This window comes from Stomoxys calcitrans, chromosome 5, assembly GCF_963082655.1.
Source record: "Stomoxys calcitrans chromosome 5, idStoCalc2.1, whole genome shotgun sequence".
Classification (NCBI taxonomy): Eukaryota; Metazoa; Arthropoda; class Insecta; order Diptera; family Muscidae; genus Stomoxys; species Stomoxys calcitrans.
Genome location: NC_081556.1, coordinates 155,954,751 through 155,972,632, shown reverse-complemented (window position 1 = coordinate 155,972,632; position 17,882 = coordinate 155,954,751). Strand labels below are relative to the sequence as shown.

At 37.9% G+C, this 17,882-nt stretch overlaps 1 protein-coding gene across 1 annotated transcript in view; it reads right to left on the bottom strand.

Moving 5' to 3' along the window:
- Positions 1–17,882, bottom strand: part of LOC106081948 (protein vestigial) — a 54,344-nt gene that overhangs the window by 20,843 nt on the left and 15,619 nt on the right. Inside the window, exons 3-4 of the mRNA XM_013244226.2 lie at positions 2,895–3,333; positions 68–337 (exon numbers count right to left, since the gene is read on the bottom strand). Coding sequence (XP_013099680.2) covers positions 68–337; positions 2,895–3,333 — 709 coding nt within the window. The remainder of the gene's footprint in view (positions 1–67; positions 338–2,894; positions 3,334–17,882) is intronic.

Genomic DNA, 17,882 nt, shown 5'->3' with positions numbered 1-17,882 from the left:
TCGTACGGTCCTTTTGTATTTACAACGTGGAATATCTTAATTGTTTGAACACAGTTTGAAAACTCACCTTTACTACTATTGAGAGCTCTGGAGAAATGTTCGTCCACCACACTCGCTGTATCACCGGAATAGTTTGTAAATACGACGCAGGTTGCTGATAAATACTGTGCTCTCCCTTGACCGGCGTTCAGATTGGCCGCAGAATCCAGGGGCATGTCTTTGGGCCCAGGACCACCGCCGCCACCTCCACTCGGATGCATTGAATGATGACGCGGAGAATCGGGACCCGAGGAACAAGATGACTCATTATGATGATGGTGGCCACCAACTAAGCGTGCTGTAAAATAGCAAAAGAAAACAAATTATTAACCAAGAATGTTGGTTGGTCGTTCTTGCTACCAAGTGTTGGTGCTTTTTGTTTGGTAATAAAATAAACCCAATGTGGCAATAGACGAACGAACGCATTTTAGAATTTCATACATTTTTTTTTGTTCATTTAAAACAATTTATGAATTATTTGTTGTTCGTCACCATAATTTGCTGATGTTGATGTGTTGGGCTGTTGTTATTGCGTGCTTTTTTTACGCGCTCATTCCTTCTCAACATTGTGTTATCTCAAATTTAATAAATATCACCAAAGAATTTGTTTGGAATGTGTTCGGGCATACCATTGCTGCCACTGTCACTGCCTCCGCCGCATGGAGACAATCTCGCAACACTCTCAGACAAACATGGGCCAGACTTACTTATAGTAAATGATGTTTTGGCTTAGCAGCTTCTATAGTGTATGTGTCTGTGTGTAGTATTTGTGTCCATGTGTTTTTTTTTTCTTTTTTGTAGAATGTCAACGGCAGTCAGCAAGTCGACTGCCAGTATCTGGCGTAGATTTAAAACAAAAATGTCTCCGCTACCGAACTATCTAAAAAATTTGCAAATTAATTAGTGACGCGCGCGCTTTTCGTGCGAAGGAGTTAAATAAGCATCGCATACATGCACACACACACACACACACACTAAACAGAGAAACACAGTGAATCCAACAACAACATCACATTGTGCTTAGCAATAACAGATCTCTTTACATGAATATGGCCAACAAAGAGTACGAAACGAGGTGGGGAGACTAATTAACACATCTCTAATCGGTGTTATCGAAATATTTTAATGGAGTTACGAATAAAAGTTTATTTTGTTTAAATTTTCGGAATAAAAAAAGTTAGCCGAGCCAAAACAAAATTAAGCTTCAGAAATCTATAATTTTTCACCAAGACATAAATTGACTTTTGGCCCGGAATCTCAGTCAAATGGGATAAAAGTTAAGATGCCTTGGTGGACCCGAAGCCTTTTGGATTAAGGGCGTGGATTAGGAACACGCATGTAACACCGTGGAACAGTGAAACAGTAGGTAAGACGACGAAAATCTCATGGGGTGATTGGGATCGTGAAAAGTCAAGGCTATTACTGAAAGGAAGTAAGCAGGAGGTCAGTATAATTTACGGTACCATAACGGGACACATAGGATTACGAGCTCACTTGTGTAAAATCGGTGCTGCAAGTGATGGCATGTGGAGAAGATAATGAGACGTTGGAGTATTTCCTATGTCATTTCGCGGACCAACATAATGCCAATGCCAAACATAAACCTATTTATTATTTTTCTTTTTCGAGGTAACTTTTTGGTATTTAGAGTGCACACCAAGCCGATTACTGACTTAAGTGAATATTCATATTGACAAGGGGCGGATTAATATCCGTAGCGACTTTTCAATCTAACCTAAGAGGCCAAGGGGGTGTGAAGTCAAATTAAACTGATATTTGACTCTCATTCATTGCTTCATATGACAAGTCATATAAGTCTCCACTGGTCTCCTGGCCATTTCCAAATGCGAACAATATCGATTACTTGGTATCCAATTGTAACTCTTCACAGCTTTCTATGGCTATCATCCACGGGCATTTCTTTAATCACAACTTGACAAAATGCTATTCATTTATAACTGGAACTGCTTGAGAGCGATGGAGTGCTGGTGCCACAGCCTAATGCCACCAGTGAGGCCTCTGTTGTTGTTGTTGTTGTCTTTGTTGTAAGAAAATGCTAAACGTTTAGATGGACTCGACACCATATTAAAGCAAACGACATTCCAAGCATTTTAAACAAGTACGGACAGTTACGCTGACGCAGCTGCTGCAGCACTGAACCATGGCTAAGCAGCATGTTGGTGAATTTAGACGACACACTCCGACTCACTCGCCAACGCATATTCAGTGTTTCGAGTACTGTGTGTGTGTGTATGTGGTAAACCATACGCGCCACATGCCCACTCTTGGGCCCCATATGAATGACCATTTGACCAAGACCAACTCAAACCGAGCAGAAAAAAACGCACGAAAAACCCGCAACGCACGCATTCTGAATGATTGAGTGAAACATTGATTTACAAGCGAACAAAAATTAAATCATATTTGACTGATTGCGAAAAAGAAACGAATTCCAAGATTTATCTTTTGTTTTGGTCTCGCTGTCAATTTATCACTGCAAAGTGTTGCGATTTTACGGATCTTGCTTTTTTGATTTTGGCATGGTGCTGGCTGATATCATTGGAGGGTAGGAAATTTAAAAAAAGATGAGGATTTAAGCAAGTATTCCTTTTTTGTAAGTTTTAAAACGGGATGCCTAAAGTAAATATGGTACTCAACAAACGGGGTGGATAACAATTTATCTCTCTTTTTAACCTTCAACCAGAGGGGGGAAGAAGATAAAATCCTAGAATTTAGACAACAACTCCTTGTGGCCATATTAATAATAACGATGTAAATATAGATAGGTAGCAGGTATTATCTCTCTTATCTTCTCAATGTAACACTCAATCAAAATCAGTTGATATTTTACCTACCTTCAGCCTCATTACGCGCCACCGCTCCCAGATCTTCTTCTTTGGTATGTGTTCTACTGCTGTGCAGCGTATTGCCAAGATTTGTTGGACCCATGAGACTCGCTCCCGTCGCGCCGCCATGCACCACCGATCCAGCCAGATTTGAACCTAGAACGCCTCCAACACCACCGCCACCTCCAACGCTGGGCCCTCCTCCACCACCCCCTGCACCGGCACTTCCACTACTACCCGCACTTAAGGGTAAATTTGCACTTAAACTAGATGAGGAGGAGGCATGATTGGCCGTTTGTGCTGCAGCCGCCGCAGCAGCCACTGCGGCTGCCGCTGCATTAGCACTCACCGAGGGCGGTAGTATGGGACTGCAGGGTGAATGTGAACTTCCCGATGCGCTGGACGAGGCCAACTGCACACCCGACGATGAGTACAAATCTTGATTGAACTGTAAAAAAGAGAAACAACAAAAATAATCTTAACAATTTTTGCCAGCCAAAAAAGTTCATTAACTTTTGCTATTATTGTGGTTGTGGTATTTGGATCGATTATTGGTTGCTTGAATGTGCTTTTTGTTTGGTTTTCTTTCCCCCCATTCTTAATTGCTTATGACACTTTTAAGTTAATTTATGAAAATGGGGAAAAAATATCTATAGAGCATGTCAAACCATAATATTTATGGGTCTGTTTCGCAGTCTGCCCCGCACGTCCGCTCTTAACTCGTATGGAAGGCAGGCATTAAGTAAACTTTGGGTCTGTAGAATGCCTTAAAAACAAAGAAAATCATATTCAAGAGTTGCATATGGTGGTATACAGTGCGTGTCATTACAAATGGATTTGGTTTTTACTTTAAATAAAGTGAAACTGATTGAAAACTACGATATGATATTAAATACCTGCATATTCAAAGCCCACTTTCTCTTATAGAGTTATGTAGTTTACGAACGACCTAGTTTAATTGAACAGGTCACTGGAATGAACTAACTGAACTAATTGGCATCAGTTGAATCTTTTCATTCGCAAATCTGTTATCACTTTTTATGTATCATTGGTATTTCATTATATGTGTCAAAATTGTCAATTTACATGCGATTCATCATTTTTGCTATCACACCTAATCACCTAAAAATGTAGCAACACACAGTGCGAGAAAATCAAAAAGAACTAGTAAAAAATATGCCGTGTGAGAAGGGTAGAGATTACTCTTTGAAATTTGAAATGGTTAGATCTGAGGTTGTAACGAGATCGTGTGCAAAATTTCAAGGCCCTATGTTGTCCGAGCACCTTTTGGCAAGCCCCTAAATTAGGTCACCTCGTTATTTCGAAAACTTGTTCGGGCTGCCAAATCTTCATTTATGGTCTGATTTTCAAAATTTGCAAATTTTTTCACGAATCCCAATGCATAAAAATGAAAATCAAACTAAAAATGCCGTCGCAAATTGCAAAGCACGAAGCAGATTGGTCAAAATTGCACAAAAAAATTTAAAGCCTCATTTCCCCGAAACCTGTAGAGATATTGTAGAACCCAAGCAGACTGTTTTGTAGGGATTTGCGAACACTATCCAGTAAAAACATGCTGAAAATCAGACCATAAATGAAGATTTGGCAGCCCAAACAATTTTTCGACATACGGAGGTGACCAACTTTAGGGGCCAGACAGCCTAGGGACTGACAATTTTGCACACGATTTCGTTATCACCTCAGCTGTAACCATTTTAAATTTTAAAGATATATCTCTACCCGTTCTCACACAGCATATTTTTACCAGCTTTATTTTTTCATTCTTCTCCCACTGTGCAAGAGCTCATATTTTAACGAGTAAAAATTATTATAAAAGGTGATTTTTTTGAGGTTAGGATTTTCATGCATTAGTATTTGACAGATCACGTGGGATTTCAGACATGGTGTCAAAGAGAAAGATGCTCAGTATGCTTTGACATTTCATCATGAATAGACTTACTAACGAGCAACGCTTGCAAATCATTGAATTTTATTACCAAAATCAGTGTTCGGTTCGAAATGTGTTCAAATTTTGACAAATTTTGTTCAGCGATGAGGCTCATTTCTGGTTGAATGGCTACGTAAATAAGCAAAAATGCCGCATTTGGAGTGAAGAGCAACCAGAAGCCGTTCAAGAACTGCCCATGCATCCCGAAAAATGCACTGTTTGGTGTGGTTTGTACGCTGGTGGAATCATTGGACCGTATTTTTTCAAAGATGCTGTTGGACGCAACGTTACGGTGAATGAACACATTTCGAACCGAACACTGATTTTGGTAATAAAATTCAATGATTTGCAAGCGTTGCTCGTTAGTAAGTCTATTCATGATGAAATGTCAAAGCATACTGAGCATCTTTCTCTTTGACACCATGTCTGAAATCCCACGTGATCTGTCAAATACTAATGCATGAAAATCCTAACCTCAAAAAAATCACCCTGTAGTTGCGAGAAAGTTTGCCAAACCATAAATTTGTGAAAACACGAAACGACTAACAGCAAAAACAGCTGATTTCTTTATGTTTTATCTGAAGAAAAAAAAAACATGTGCTATTTTGAAATGAGATTGTCTTATGTTAGTTTCATTTGTATCGCACTATGCGTGCAACTTTAACAATAGCAAAATTGTTCATGTCATAAGACAATAACATATAGTGTGAAAGAGCCTTAAACTAAGTACTAACTAGAGTCTGGATTTTTATGCAAAATCGAAATTTTGACATCCATTAATTTCCAAATGCCGAGGTATTTGTGAAAAAAAAAATAATAGTTTTGTAAACATATAACGACCTCAGAACTTCGATTCTAGAATATAAGTGTACAATATATCACCGCATATCCCAAATATTTTATGGCAAAATTCCGATTTTGCATAAAAATCCGGACTCTAGTAATAACATAACGTAATTTTATTCACTCTTTTTCCGCTGTTTTGTTGACAATCAAACAGCTGATGGAGTGTTGCCACATCAAAGGTTGGCAACAGTGTGATTGTGACACTATTGCCAGTTGCAATATTCGCTACCCACCAAAATAAGATCATGCAAAATGGTATTCTACAAGCCGTGAAAAGAGCGGCCAATCGTCAAACAGCTTTTTGAACTCTTCAACTCCATCGCTCTATTTTTTTGGATAAGAGAGGTTAAGTGCGTACAATTATTCGGAAATAATTCATAATATAAATACACAAACGTAAAATCGTCATTTTCGTCGTAGAAGGACACACAATCAAAAATGTGTTGACAATATTATAAAACAAACCAGTAAGGAAAGACAAAAGTCGGGCTGAGCCGACTATATAATACCCTACACCTCCCCCTCAATTATAAATTCGGGCAATATATAAATATATATATATATATATATTAGAGCTATATCTTAATCGGAACCGATTTTGTTGAAATTTAGCAGATATGTTAAGATCAGCAACAAAACAATCCATGCCAAATTTTATGCAGATCGGTTGCAAATTGTAGTTACTACGATCATTTAAGTGCAAATCGGGAGATACATATATATAGAAGCTATATCTAAATCTGAACCGATTTCGATGAAATTTTGAAGATATGTTAAGATCAGCAAAAAACAATCGGTGCCAAATTTTGTGCAGATCGGTTGAAAATTGTAGTTACTACGGCCATTTAAGTGCAAATCGGGCGAAACTTATATATGAGAGCTATATTTAAATCTAAACCGATTCTGACTTAGTTCGGCACATATATTAATATCAGTATCAAAACAATTCGTACCAAATTTTGTGCAGATCGGTTGAAAATTGTAGCTGCTACGGCAATTTAAGTGCAAATCGGGCGATACATATACATGGGAGCTATATCTAAATCTGAGCCGATTTTACCAAAATCAATAGCGTTCATCCTTGGGCCAGAAAAGTGATATTTGCAAATTTTCGTGATGATTGGACAACAAATACGACCTGCACTTTGATTACAAGAATACATGGACTCACAGACGGACGGACGGACGGACGGACAGATCAACGGACGGGCATGGCTAAATCGAATCAGAAAGTGATTCTAAGTCGATCGGTATACTTATTAATGGGTCTAGCTCTTCTCCTTCTTAGCGTTGCAAACAAAAGCACAAACTTATAATACCCTGTACCAAAGTGGTGGTGTAGGGTATAAAAATAAAATCATGGTTGCCACCCTGTACGTTTCAGTTATAGATTTTCTTTAAGGTAACAGCTAAGTTGGCATATAGGAAAGTTAAATGAATGAAGATGAAAAGAGTTTTTTAATTAAAACACTGCTCTCTAAACACTTGGAATGGGATTTAGACACCTATATTTGCAATATCCAGGATTTTTTCGAAATTTTTATTTCGTATAAAAATTAAATTCGCAGAATATTTTATGAAAACGCAATTTTTGGAGGAAACTTTATTTTGTTGATTTTTAACGAATGTTAGGTTAGGTAGACAATCATGACATTAATCTTCTCCTTACACTCCACAACAATGCTTGTCTTATTGTTTTGGTGTTATTGCCTTAATGGTCATTTCTCTATACTTAAAGTTTTTCACACTCGACAAGATCCGTCTGCAGAACCATGTCTCGCACTCCATCTCAAGTGTTCCTACACACGAAAAAATAAAACGTTTGCAACATTTTTCCAAGAAACAAATCGGTTGGGGAAGTAATATTCTAGTTTTGCGCTACCTTATTTTGGTTGTTACATTTTGTTGTTGGATTTATTTTTTGTCCAGCTAAAACCAATATAGGGTTTGTTTTGTTTCTATTTAACAAAATAGAAAGCAAAATAAAACCCTTTATTAAGTTTTAGGCAAAATGTGGTTGCGATTAATGCATTGGACAGGCTACAGAGATCACCATTTCGAAACTTACCAAGCTCCGTCATCAGTCTGCTTTGCCCCAAAAAAATTATATGCTTCCACCACTCACTAATTAGTGAGATGTGCAATGGTAGAAGCATGCCTTCTTGAGACGAACATCATATTAGAGCTCCTTTCTTCGAGCGCAGTAAGAGAACATCCACCATCAACAACACACACAATGCCAAAAACCTGTGAAAGTATTATTTTTGTAATAAGTGTGCAACATTTGCCGCCACCGTTTAACTTAAGTCATGAATCTGACACATTATGATGTCAAAGTTACTTCGGTTACGGTAAAACTATGATGTAATTCGCCTGTTCTAAATGATGGTTCTTTTCGGCAAAAATTCAAAATTACTTTTAAGCCAAAAATGCTTCGTTTACAGCAAACGATGATTTGTTACACGAAAAGATGACTCTTTTTGGTTTGGTTATTGTATCTTTTCCAATTGGCAAAAACATTGACATCTTTAGGCCCTAGAACCCACAATCGTTGCTCGATTTTGCTAACATTTCTCATGGAGTATTTTGTTATGACTTTCAACATCCATAGTAAGTATTGTCCAAGCCGGTCTATAACCTGATATAATTCCAATATAAACCTTTCTCCAGATTTGACTTCTTGATCCTCTGGAGACCGCAATTATTGCTCGAATGTGCACGTTGTCTTTTGTTTTGACTTCCAATATCCATGGCAAATATTGCCCAAGTCAGTTTACAGCCATAAGAATCGATCTCCCGATTAGCCGCCTACGACCCCTAGAAGTTAAAATTAGGTACGTAAAGTACAAATATGACATCCAATTTTTTTGTAAAATTTTTAATAGGTACCTACACCCCGTGTGTCGTAGGGTATCAAAAGGTCGGCTTCGCCCATCTTTTAACCCGTCCTTACTTGCCTTTCATGTAAACATGCCGGTTTAAGTCTTACCTGGATTAATGTTATGGTCGGGTCCTGTCGTATGCTATCTCCAAGACCTTTTCGGCCTTTCTGCACAGCTGATTCGGATTAATGACCCTCAGTTTAAATTCAACCTAGCAGGGCAATTATGATGGCAACCCATAATAATATTGATAAAATTTCCCCTGTTATGTGCCCTTTTATCAATATAGCTGGGGATTCACAATTTATCCACTGGTTACTTATCTATGCCTTATTCAGTCTCTTAGGATACGGTCGACGCAGATAGTAGTTTAATGGCATAGGTCCTTATATTGTTAAATGCCGCTTCCAAGTCAATGCAGACCGCCAGAAGTGCATCTTGGTCTAGAAGGACTTTTTGTATCATAGGAACAACCTAGTGGAGGCCATCGTAGCGCAGTGGTTAGCATGTCCGCCTATGACGCTGAACGCCAGGGTTCGAATCCTGGCGAAACCATCAGAAAAAAGTTTTCAGCGATGGTTTTCCCCTCCTAATGCTGGCAACATTTGGTACTATGCCATGTTAACCTTCTCTCCAAAGAGGTGTCGCACTGCCGCATGCCGTTCCGACTCGGCTATCAAAAAGGAGGCCACTTATCATTGAGATTAAACTAAAATCGGACTGCACTCATTGATATGTGAGAAGTTTGCCCCTGTTCAAACCTAGTGCAGAGCGGGCTCCACACAGCCGCTATAGTTACTTGGAATGCGATTATAATGTCAGATTTGTATTATACTCTAAATGAAGGATAAGATTTTCACTTTGGCGCCATATTGCCATGATGGATCTATATGTACTTTATTTTGGGGGAGACTTCAATTTTATAGCCAAGTCCGAATGACGAGTGGTCATATTTAAGGTTAACATCCTTAAATAATTAATTTTAAGTTGCAAGTACAGATCTATCATCCATTCAAGAAAAGAACACCAAACCCAACAGAATTTCCGTTTCTCTGCTCAACATCCATTTTCCCTTAATGGACCATTTAAACTGACACTCACTGTAGTTAAGTGAACACATAAAATATATTAGCAATAGATTTTGAATGTGTCCACATTTAAACAAAAGTATTAACATTAACCCCTTACTCTAGGGTCGCCTTGCCGAGTTTGAGGTCATGTTTATCATGTCATTAGGTGTAGAGACCAAAGCGTCCCCTCCGTGTCGCCTCATTATCGGTGTCAAATGCATATGTTTAGGAAAATTTATGAGACCTGGGTGTTGCATGCTTGCTTTCTTTCCTTCCTTCCTGCTGGCTGGCTGCCCGTCCGTCTGTCTTTGTGGGATTGCCACTTTCTTGCTGCCTCCTCACGGAATGTTAATGTTTATCAAGAATACTTCATTTCAACTCGAGCATAACACTCAAGGCATCATTTAATTTTTGGAAAATTGTCAGTCTTCCATTTTCTGGTGGGCTACTAAAATTAACACCTTCCACAACTAAGTGCAGGAACATGGGAAAAGCACTATAATGGGTTAACCCATAATGATCACCTAATTCGAGATTTATAGTTGCCACTCAACACTTTGGGTATTGTCACCTCATTGATTTATGTTGGAACAGCGTGTACGCCCGTTCAACTCCCACCCATTCCCATAAGTTTCCATCATAGAGGTGCTCCTTGTCGTGACACTTTTTGTTTACTTTTGGAAAGTAAACGTTTCGGAAAGTGGAGTGAAATTATTTCGTTCTAGTGATGATAATGACTTTTGATTATTTTGTTTTTCATAAAGGGGTGTATGACAAAGTCTGCTTTCTTACAGATAATTAGATTGTTTAGCAGTGTCTTCTGCAGCAGCAGGCAACTTCTTAGTCTCAAGTGCAACAGCATGGGCATGTTAGAGGATACAAGGGAGATATTTACAAATTCTATTGTGCCAAGTCATAGTTTGAAATGAAGATGTTTTTTCAGCAGTCATTTTCATAACAAATCTATAATGGCTTTACAAAAGCTTCTGACATTTTAATTATCCTTATGGAATGGTAAGGCTACAGGATATTTAAAGAAATTGTTGAATGTAAAAGAAACTCAATCCACAAGTCAATGTTGTATTGGGAATGTGAGTAATGGTCGGGCCGAATTTTATATACCTCCACCATAGATCGCATTTGTCGAGTTCTTTTCCCGATATCTCCTTTTAGGCAAACAAAGGATAAAGGAAAATAATTGATTTAATATTGGAGCTATATCAAGTTATAGTCCGATTCGGACCACAATTGAATTGAATGTTGGAAACCATAGTACAAGTACAAGTACATAGTACATTGTGTAAAATTTCAGCCAATTTGAGTAAGAACTGCGCTCTTTAGGGGCTCAAGAAGAAAAATAGAGAGATCGGTTTATATTGGAGCTGTATCAGGCTATTGACCGATTCGAACCATAAGTTGAAGGTCATGAGAGAAGCCGTTGAACAAAATTTCAGCCAAATCAGATAATAATTACGCCCTCTGGAGGCTCAAGGAGTCAAGATCCCAGATCGGTTTATATGACAGCTATGTCAGGTTATGGATCGATTTGAACCATATTTGACACAGTTGTTAAAAGTCTTAAAATAACATCTCATGCAAAATTTCAGCCAAATCGAATAAGAACTGCGCCCTTTAGTGCCTCAAGAAGTCAAGATTCAAGATCGGTTATATGGCAGCTATATCAGGTTATGGGCTGATTTAAATCATACGCAAAACAGTTGTTGGAAGTCACATCGAAACACGTTGTGTAAAATTTTAGACGCTCAAGAAGTCAAGACTCCAGATAGATTTATATGACAGCTATATCAGGTCATCAACCGATTTCAACCATATTCAGTACAGTTTCTGGATGTCATAATAAAACTCCGCATGGAAAATTAGAAGCGTGTCCTCTAGTGGCACAAGAAGACAAGATCCACGAACGGTTTATATGGCAGCTATATCAAAACATGGACCGATATAACCCATTTACAATCCCAACCGACCTACACCAATAAAAAGTATTTGTGCACAATTTTAAGCGGCTAGCTTTACTCCTTCGAAAGGTAGCGAGCTTTCGACAAACAGACGGACGGACGGACAGAATGACGAAATTAGTATACCTATGGTGGAGGGTATAAAAATGTAAAACCAATTGCCAAATGGAAATCTGGTGATTACGTTCTGAGAAATCGAAGGTTTTCCTTTACAAAGCAAAAGAAAAAATTCAAGCAAGTTTTTCAATGAAAACAAGTCAGTGAAAATTCCTTTTTTTAGCCATAATCGGATTCTTTGCGGTAAAGTTGTTCCAAATTTTGTCAGCTAGACAAATCATGAATCAAAATGCAACTCTTAGCAGAAAGCCGGTCTCGGCTAAAATTCCAATAAATATATAAAAGTCTCATATCTCTCATCATCGCATTAATACCTCAGTTCTAACTATTCAAACTTTCAAAGTGTTGTCTCAGTCCGTCCTCAAATCTCAACCCGTCATAAAATGACGGATTTTTTCCCCATTTTTTCACGACCTCAACTCGTCCTCAAATGACGGATTTTTTTCCTAGTTTTTTCAAGACCATCCCTCTGTGTGCGGAAGCCCACATAGCGCAGAGGTAAACATGTCCGCTTATGACGCTGAACGCCTGGGTTTGAATCCTGGCGAGAACATTAGAAAAAAATTCCAGCAATGATGGCGACATTTGTGAGGTACAATGCCATGTAAAAACTTTTCCCTAAAAAGGTGTCGCACTGCGCACGTCGTTCGGACTCGGCTACCAGTGATAGCCGGACAGCACTCAGTGTTGAGTTTGCTCTTGTTCCTTAACGGAATGTTCATGAGTAAATTTTGCATTTAGATCCCACTGTATGTCGTTTGTTTTACTTTTGTCAGTACCGATAAAATACAGAATCGTAACCTTGAAATAGAATCATGGCTACCTACATCCAGTAGTTTTTGAACTTTTGCAACAGAGTTGGATTAGTTGGAGCCTTGAATATTTACTCTTCGTTTACTGCCAGACCCATTTTAGGAAAGACCTCTTCAAATTTTTTAAAGGTTGCAGCAATTACTCGCTTTGACCAAACCATATGGTCTATATCATCAGCAGGCGAGTCTGTTTGAACACCTTGAGGAGGTTTTCTCTAATTGATTGACAGTTAATTCAGGAAGTTTTACTTATTTTTCAGGGCTATCAAAGTCGGACATGGCTTTGAACATATGGAGCTGTGGAAAACTGCCATGTGGTCAACAAATAGATTCACTGGGTCCATCTATTTCTCTTTGGTTTTTTCTAGAATCTGGAAAAGTTTGATGTTTGAGGTCAATGATGGATTTTACATTACAAAATCATGCATGACTAATGTCTTTATCATTTACAAGAGTTGTTGGCACATTGACAACACGCGGTGTCGGTTTTGTAAACGCACGTTGGCTTTTTGGTTTATAAAGTCAAGTAAATAAAATCATCCAAGGCGGATTTAAAAAGATGGTCTCACGCAAACAGCTGCTAACAGCCTGCCAGGTTTGACGGTATCAAGATGTCAGATTTTTGTTTGCATTCTCTTTGTTGTTATCTCCTTTCTCGCATATTCTCTGCTCATGTACGCACACGTATACACACACGTACACAAATTTGTTTGTGTGTGTTGGCAAAACGTCGATCAGCTTGATGACAAGATGGCGGATTGTAGCATATGATTTGTGGTTGTTATACAAATCATCTATACACAACATAAAATTTTAAATTTATCCAAGATTCGATCCTGGTCCCTCAGCAAGGAACGCAGAACAGCTTTTGCTTCTTCAAAAATGGCAGGTAATAGTTATTACACAGCTGTGCACCACCAGGGGGGAAAAATCGAAAAAATCTAGTACCTACCTACCCTATAAGTACAATGTGGGAGCTATATCCAATTCCAATTTGAACCAATTTGGATGGACCTCGGCGGATGTTTCCAGATGGGTTATTAAACAATCCTTCTCAAATTTCGAGCAATATATTCAAACTGTAATAACTACGGTTGACAAATGACAACATTATTGCAATATTTCGCAAAATCGGACGAACATATATATGGGAGCTATATCTAATTCTAAACCGATTTCGAGCAAACTTCTCAGATTGGTCAAAAATTCGCTGGCAGTAGCCATATCTAAATCTAAATCTGAACTGATTTCCATGAAATTCACTTGTAATGTTGAAAGTCATAAGAAAATCCTTCCTGCCAAATTTCGAGAGAATCGGTTAACAAATGAGTACTCTATTGCAATATTTCTCAAAATCGGATGAACATATATATGGGAGCTATATCAAAATCCAAATCCAAATCGAAATTTTGGCAAGATGGGTCAATAAATGCGCTTGCTGGGGCTCTAGGAGTGAAAATAGGGCGACATATATATATATATATATATATGAGAGCTATATCTAAATCTGAACCGATTTCCATGAAATTTACCAGTAATGTCAAGAGTCAAAAGAAAATCCTTTCTGCCAAATTTCGAAAGAATCGGTTAACAAATGACCATTTTTTTGCAATATTACTGCAAATCGGACGAACATACAAAAGGGAGCTATATCCAAATCTCAACCTATTTTTTGTATCAGTCATAGAGTAAATCGTTGTGCAAATTTTTGAGAAGATCGATTGATAAATGCGTTAGCAAAGGCCTTAAAAGTAAAAATTGAGAGATGCATATATATGGGAGCTGAACAAATTTCTATGAAATTCATCAGTCAGAAGGGTTATAAGTGAAACTTTCATGGCAAATTGTGTGAAGATCGGTTAACAAACTACTTAATTATTGTGTATTATACAAAATCGGATGTAAATATATATGGGTGCTATATCTAAATCTGAACCGATTTCTATTAAATTCAATAACAATACCGGGAGTCATAAGGAAATCCATTGTGCCGAATCGGTTAACAAATGACCAAATTATTACAATTCTCTCTCAAATCGGATGAACATATTTTTATCGAAAAATATTAGAGAAGTTCTTGGGCAAAATTTCCTGAGAATCGGTTTAAAAATGACGATAAAATGGCAATTTTATTCCAATTCGGACGAACATATATATATATATATATATATATATATATATATATACAAGGTGGCTGATGAATATTGCTACAATGATGAATATTGCTACATTTTTTTTTCGGTGTATGGAATACATTTTTCTTTTATTCATGTTAAATTAAATTATTAAATTAATTATTAAATTATTATTAATTAAATTAATTAATTAATTAATTAAATTAATTATTAAATTATTATTATTAAATAGAAAAAAAGTTATTACATTTTTTTTTGGTAGCGGCTTTCATCAGCCACCCTGTATATATATAGGAGAGCTATATCGAAATCTGAACCGATGTGTTTCAATTTCTATTGGTTTCGTCTCTAGGCCCAAGAAAAGACTAGTGACAAATTTGAAGACGATCGGATGAACACTGCGAACTATACTTTTTACACAAATTAACATGGACAAACAGAACCAACCTAGGGGCGTGGCATGGAGAACAATTGAGAATTTTGTAAGTAGCACGGACTTCCTAACTTAGATATTCTTTTTCGATGTTACTTTTTTAGTATTTAGAGCGCATAACAAGCCTATTAATGGCTTAGGTGTATGTCCATAGCGGCATGGGGCGGATTAAAATCCGTACTCTCTTTTCAACCTAACCTAACATGGACAGACAGACAGACGGACATAGCTAAATCGAATCAGAAAGTGATTCTGAGTCGATCGGTATACTTATCAATGGATCTATCTCTCTTCCTCCTGGGTGTTACAAACAAAGAGACGCCCGAGAAAAGAAAATGGCGCCGTTCGATCCAGTATTTAAAGGGCTAACTTCAACCATTTTGTTAGAAACTATTGTCGCTGTTAATAATTAATAAACTGATAAAGTAGAGAGTGGCATGTGATGTACATTAGATTAGGGCAAGTTTGCTCCAAATAAAGCTAGTTATTCATATTGTAAGTCCAACAAAAAAAAAACACAACTTATCATTGAAAATATTGTTGAGTTTAAAAATTTCCCTTAAACATAATCTTACCAAGATATTCAAATATTTTCTTTCATTTTAAGCCCACAAACATATATCTACCTCTGCCTCTGTTCAGTCTTTGATAAACTCCCTCTCACTTCCTTAGGCTCCCTGCTATAAGATCTTTCTCAAATAAAGCGAAACCTACTTCGAATGTGTGAAGTTTAGTCGGTCAAACTTTCAAAGAAGATACGCATCAATTCCCGGCTATGTCAATAGCCAGAGTGGTTCCAAAAGTAGCAAAGAAATCTTGGCCAAAACACTGCAAGATGCGTATGTTACGAGTTTGCCAAAAACAAAAACAAACTCTGTCTCTTGATTTATGCCGTGTGATTTTGTTTGTGACTGGTAGAACATTATCGAAATATCAATTCACCTAATAACTTGGCAAAATACTTTTGGCCATTTTCAAAGCGAAACCTTTGAACAAAAACAAAGCAAAAAGCTTTAACGCATACGAAGGTGGAGGAAGATGGACAGACAAACCAAACAAGAGATGAAACCAAAAAAGAAAATCTCAATGCGATCGATTGACCAACTATTGTAGTAGAAAAAACAAAACACAAAGAATTCCTTTTGTTGTTTAAATGGTTTTCGCCTTCTTTTGAGCAAAAATCAGACACAAAACATTCTGTCTGCCGAAGACTCAAAGTCTCGGCATCCCACAACAAGAGCAACCAAAAAGCCAAGGGGTAACCGCAGCATAGTTGGTCAGTTGCCCATGCACCCCCTCCCACACTCGTTCCTCTAAATGAAATGCGGGTCTCTCTACTCTTTGGTGGTTTTACAAATAATTGTTGTCCCCGTTTGGTAGGAAGGTAGGTTCGTAGCTGAGGCACTCAGTGGAAGGTGACATGATGGTAGGTAGGTTCGATTTCGTTACGTTGTCGGCATCTGGGCTACTGCACTTTTTTCTTTGGCCTGCATTGAAGATTTGCAGGCCATACTCTGCCTCATTGTCATCATCATTATGCTCCACCACCACAAGCCCCACAATTGAGCTTTGGGGCTTTCGTACCGATCGTGTCTTGCGATAAGACGAAACATTGATTATGTGCTTAAAACAACTGACAGATCAGAAAAGGATCGCAGCAAATCGTTTGTTTATGTTCGTTTGCTGATTGCCGCTGCAGACAAAGCTATTTGTCCTTTACACAGCGACATGAGCATCTATCCCCCTGCCGCCCAAAATGTTCATGTGAAAGTTTGTAATTTCCTTAATGCCTTTCAGATAGAGCATGGGAAAATTGGTGCTCAGTGGATTGGTGCTCAAATTTCATAAAAGTTAACAAAAATATTTTTAACAGTTGTATTCTAAATAGTTTATAGTGTACTTAGATATGTATATTAAGCGAAAATTTTCTCAATTTTGAAAATTTTGAACCTTAGTAGTCTGATAAAAATAAAAAAAAAATACTAGAACAAATAAGAGAGTGCTAAGTTCGGCCGGACCGAATCTTATATTCCCTCCACCATGGATTGCATTTGTCGAGTTCTATGCGCGGTATCTCTTTTTAGGCAAACAAAGAATATTGAATAAGAACTGTTATGCTATTGGAGCTATATCAAGTCATAGTCCGATTCGAACCATGTCATTGTGTAATATTTCAGTTCATTCAGATGAGAATTACACCTTGGAGGGGCTCAAGAAGCAAAATCGGGAGATAGGTTTATATGGGAGCTGTATCAAGCTATTGATCGATTCAGATACATATGTTGAAGGTCATAAGAGAAGCCGTTGTACAAAATTTCTGCCAAATCGGATGAGAATTGCGCCCTCTAGAGGCTCAAGAAGTCAAGATCCCAGATCGGTTTATATGGCAGCTATATCGGGTTATGTACCGATTTGCCCCATACTTGTCACATTTATTGAAACAGATAACAGAACACCTCATGCAAAATTTCAGCCAAATCGTTTGAGAATTGGGCGCTCTATTGGCTCAAGAAGTCAAGATCCAAGGTCGGTTTATATGACAGCTGTACCAGATTATGAACCGATTTGAATCATACTTAACACAGTATGAGGGAGGGGCTCAAGTAGCAAAATCGGGAGATAGGTTTATATGGGAGTTGTATCAAGCTATTGGTCGATTCAGACCCTATTAGATGCATATGTTGAAGGTCATGAGAGAAGCCGTTGTACAAAATTTCTGCCAAATCTGAAGAGAATTGCGCCCTCTAGAGGCTCAAGAAGTCAAGATCCCAGATCGGT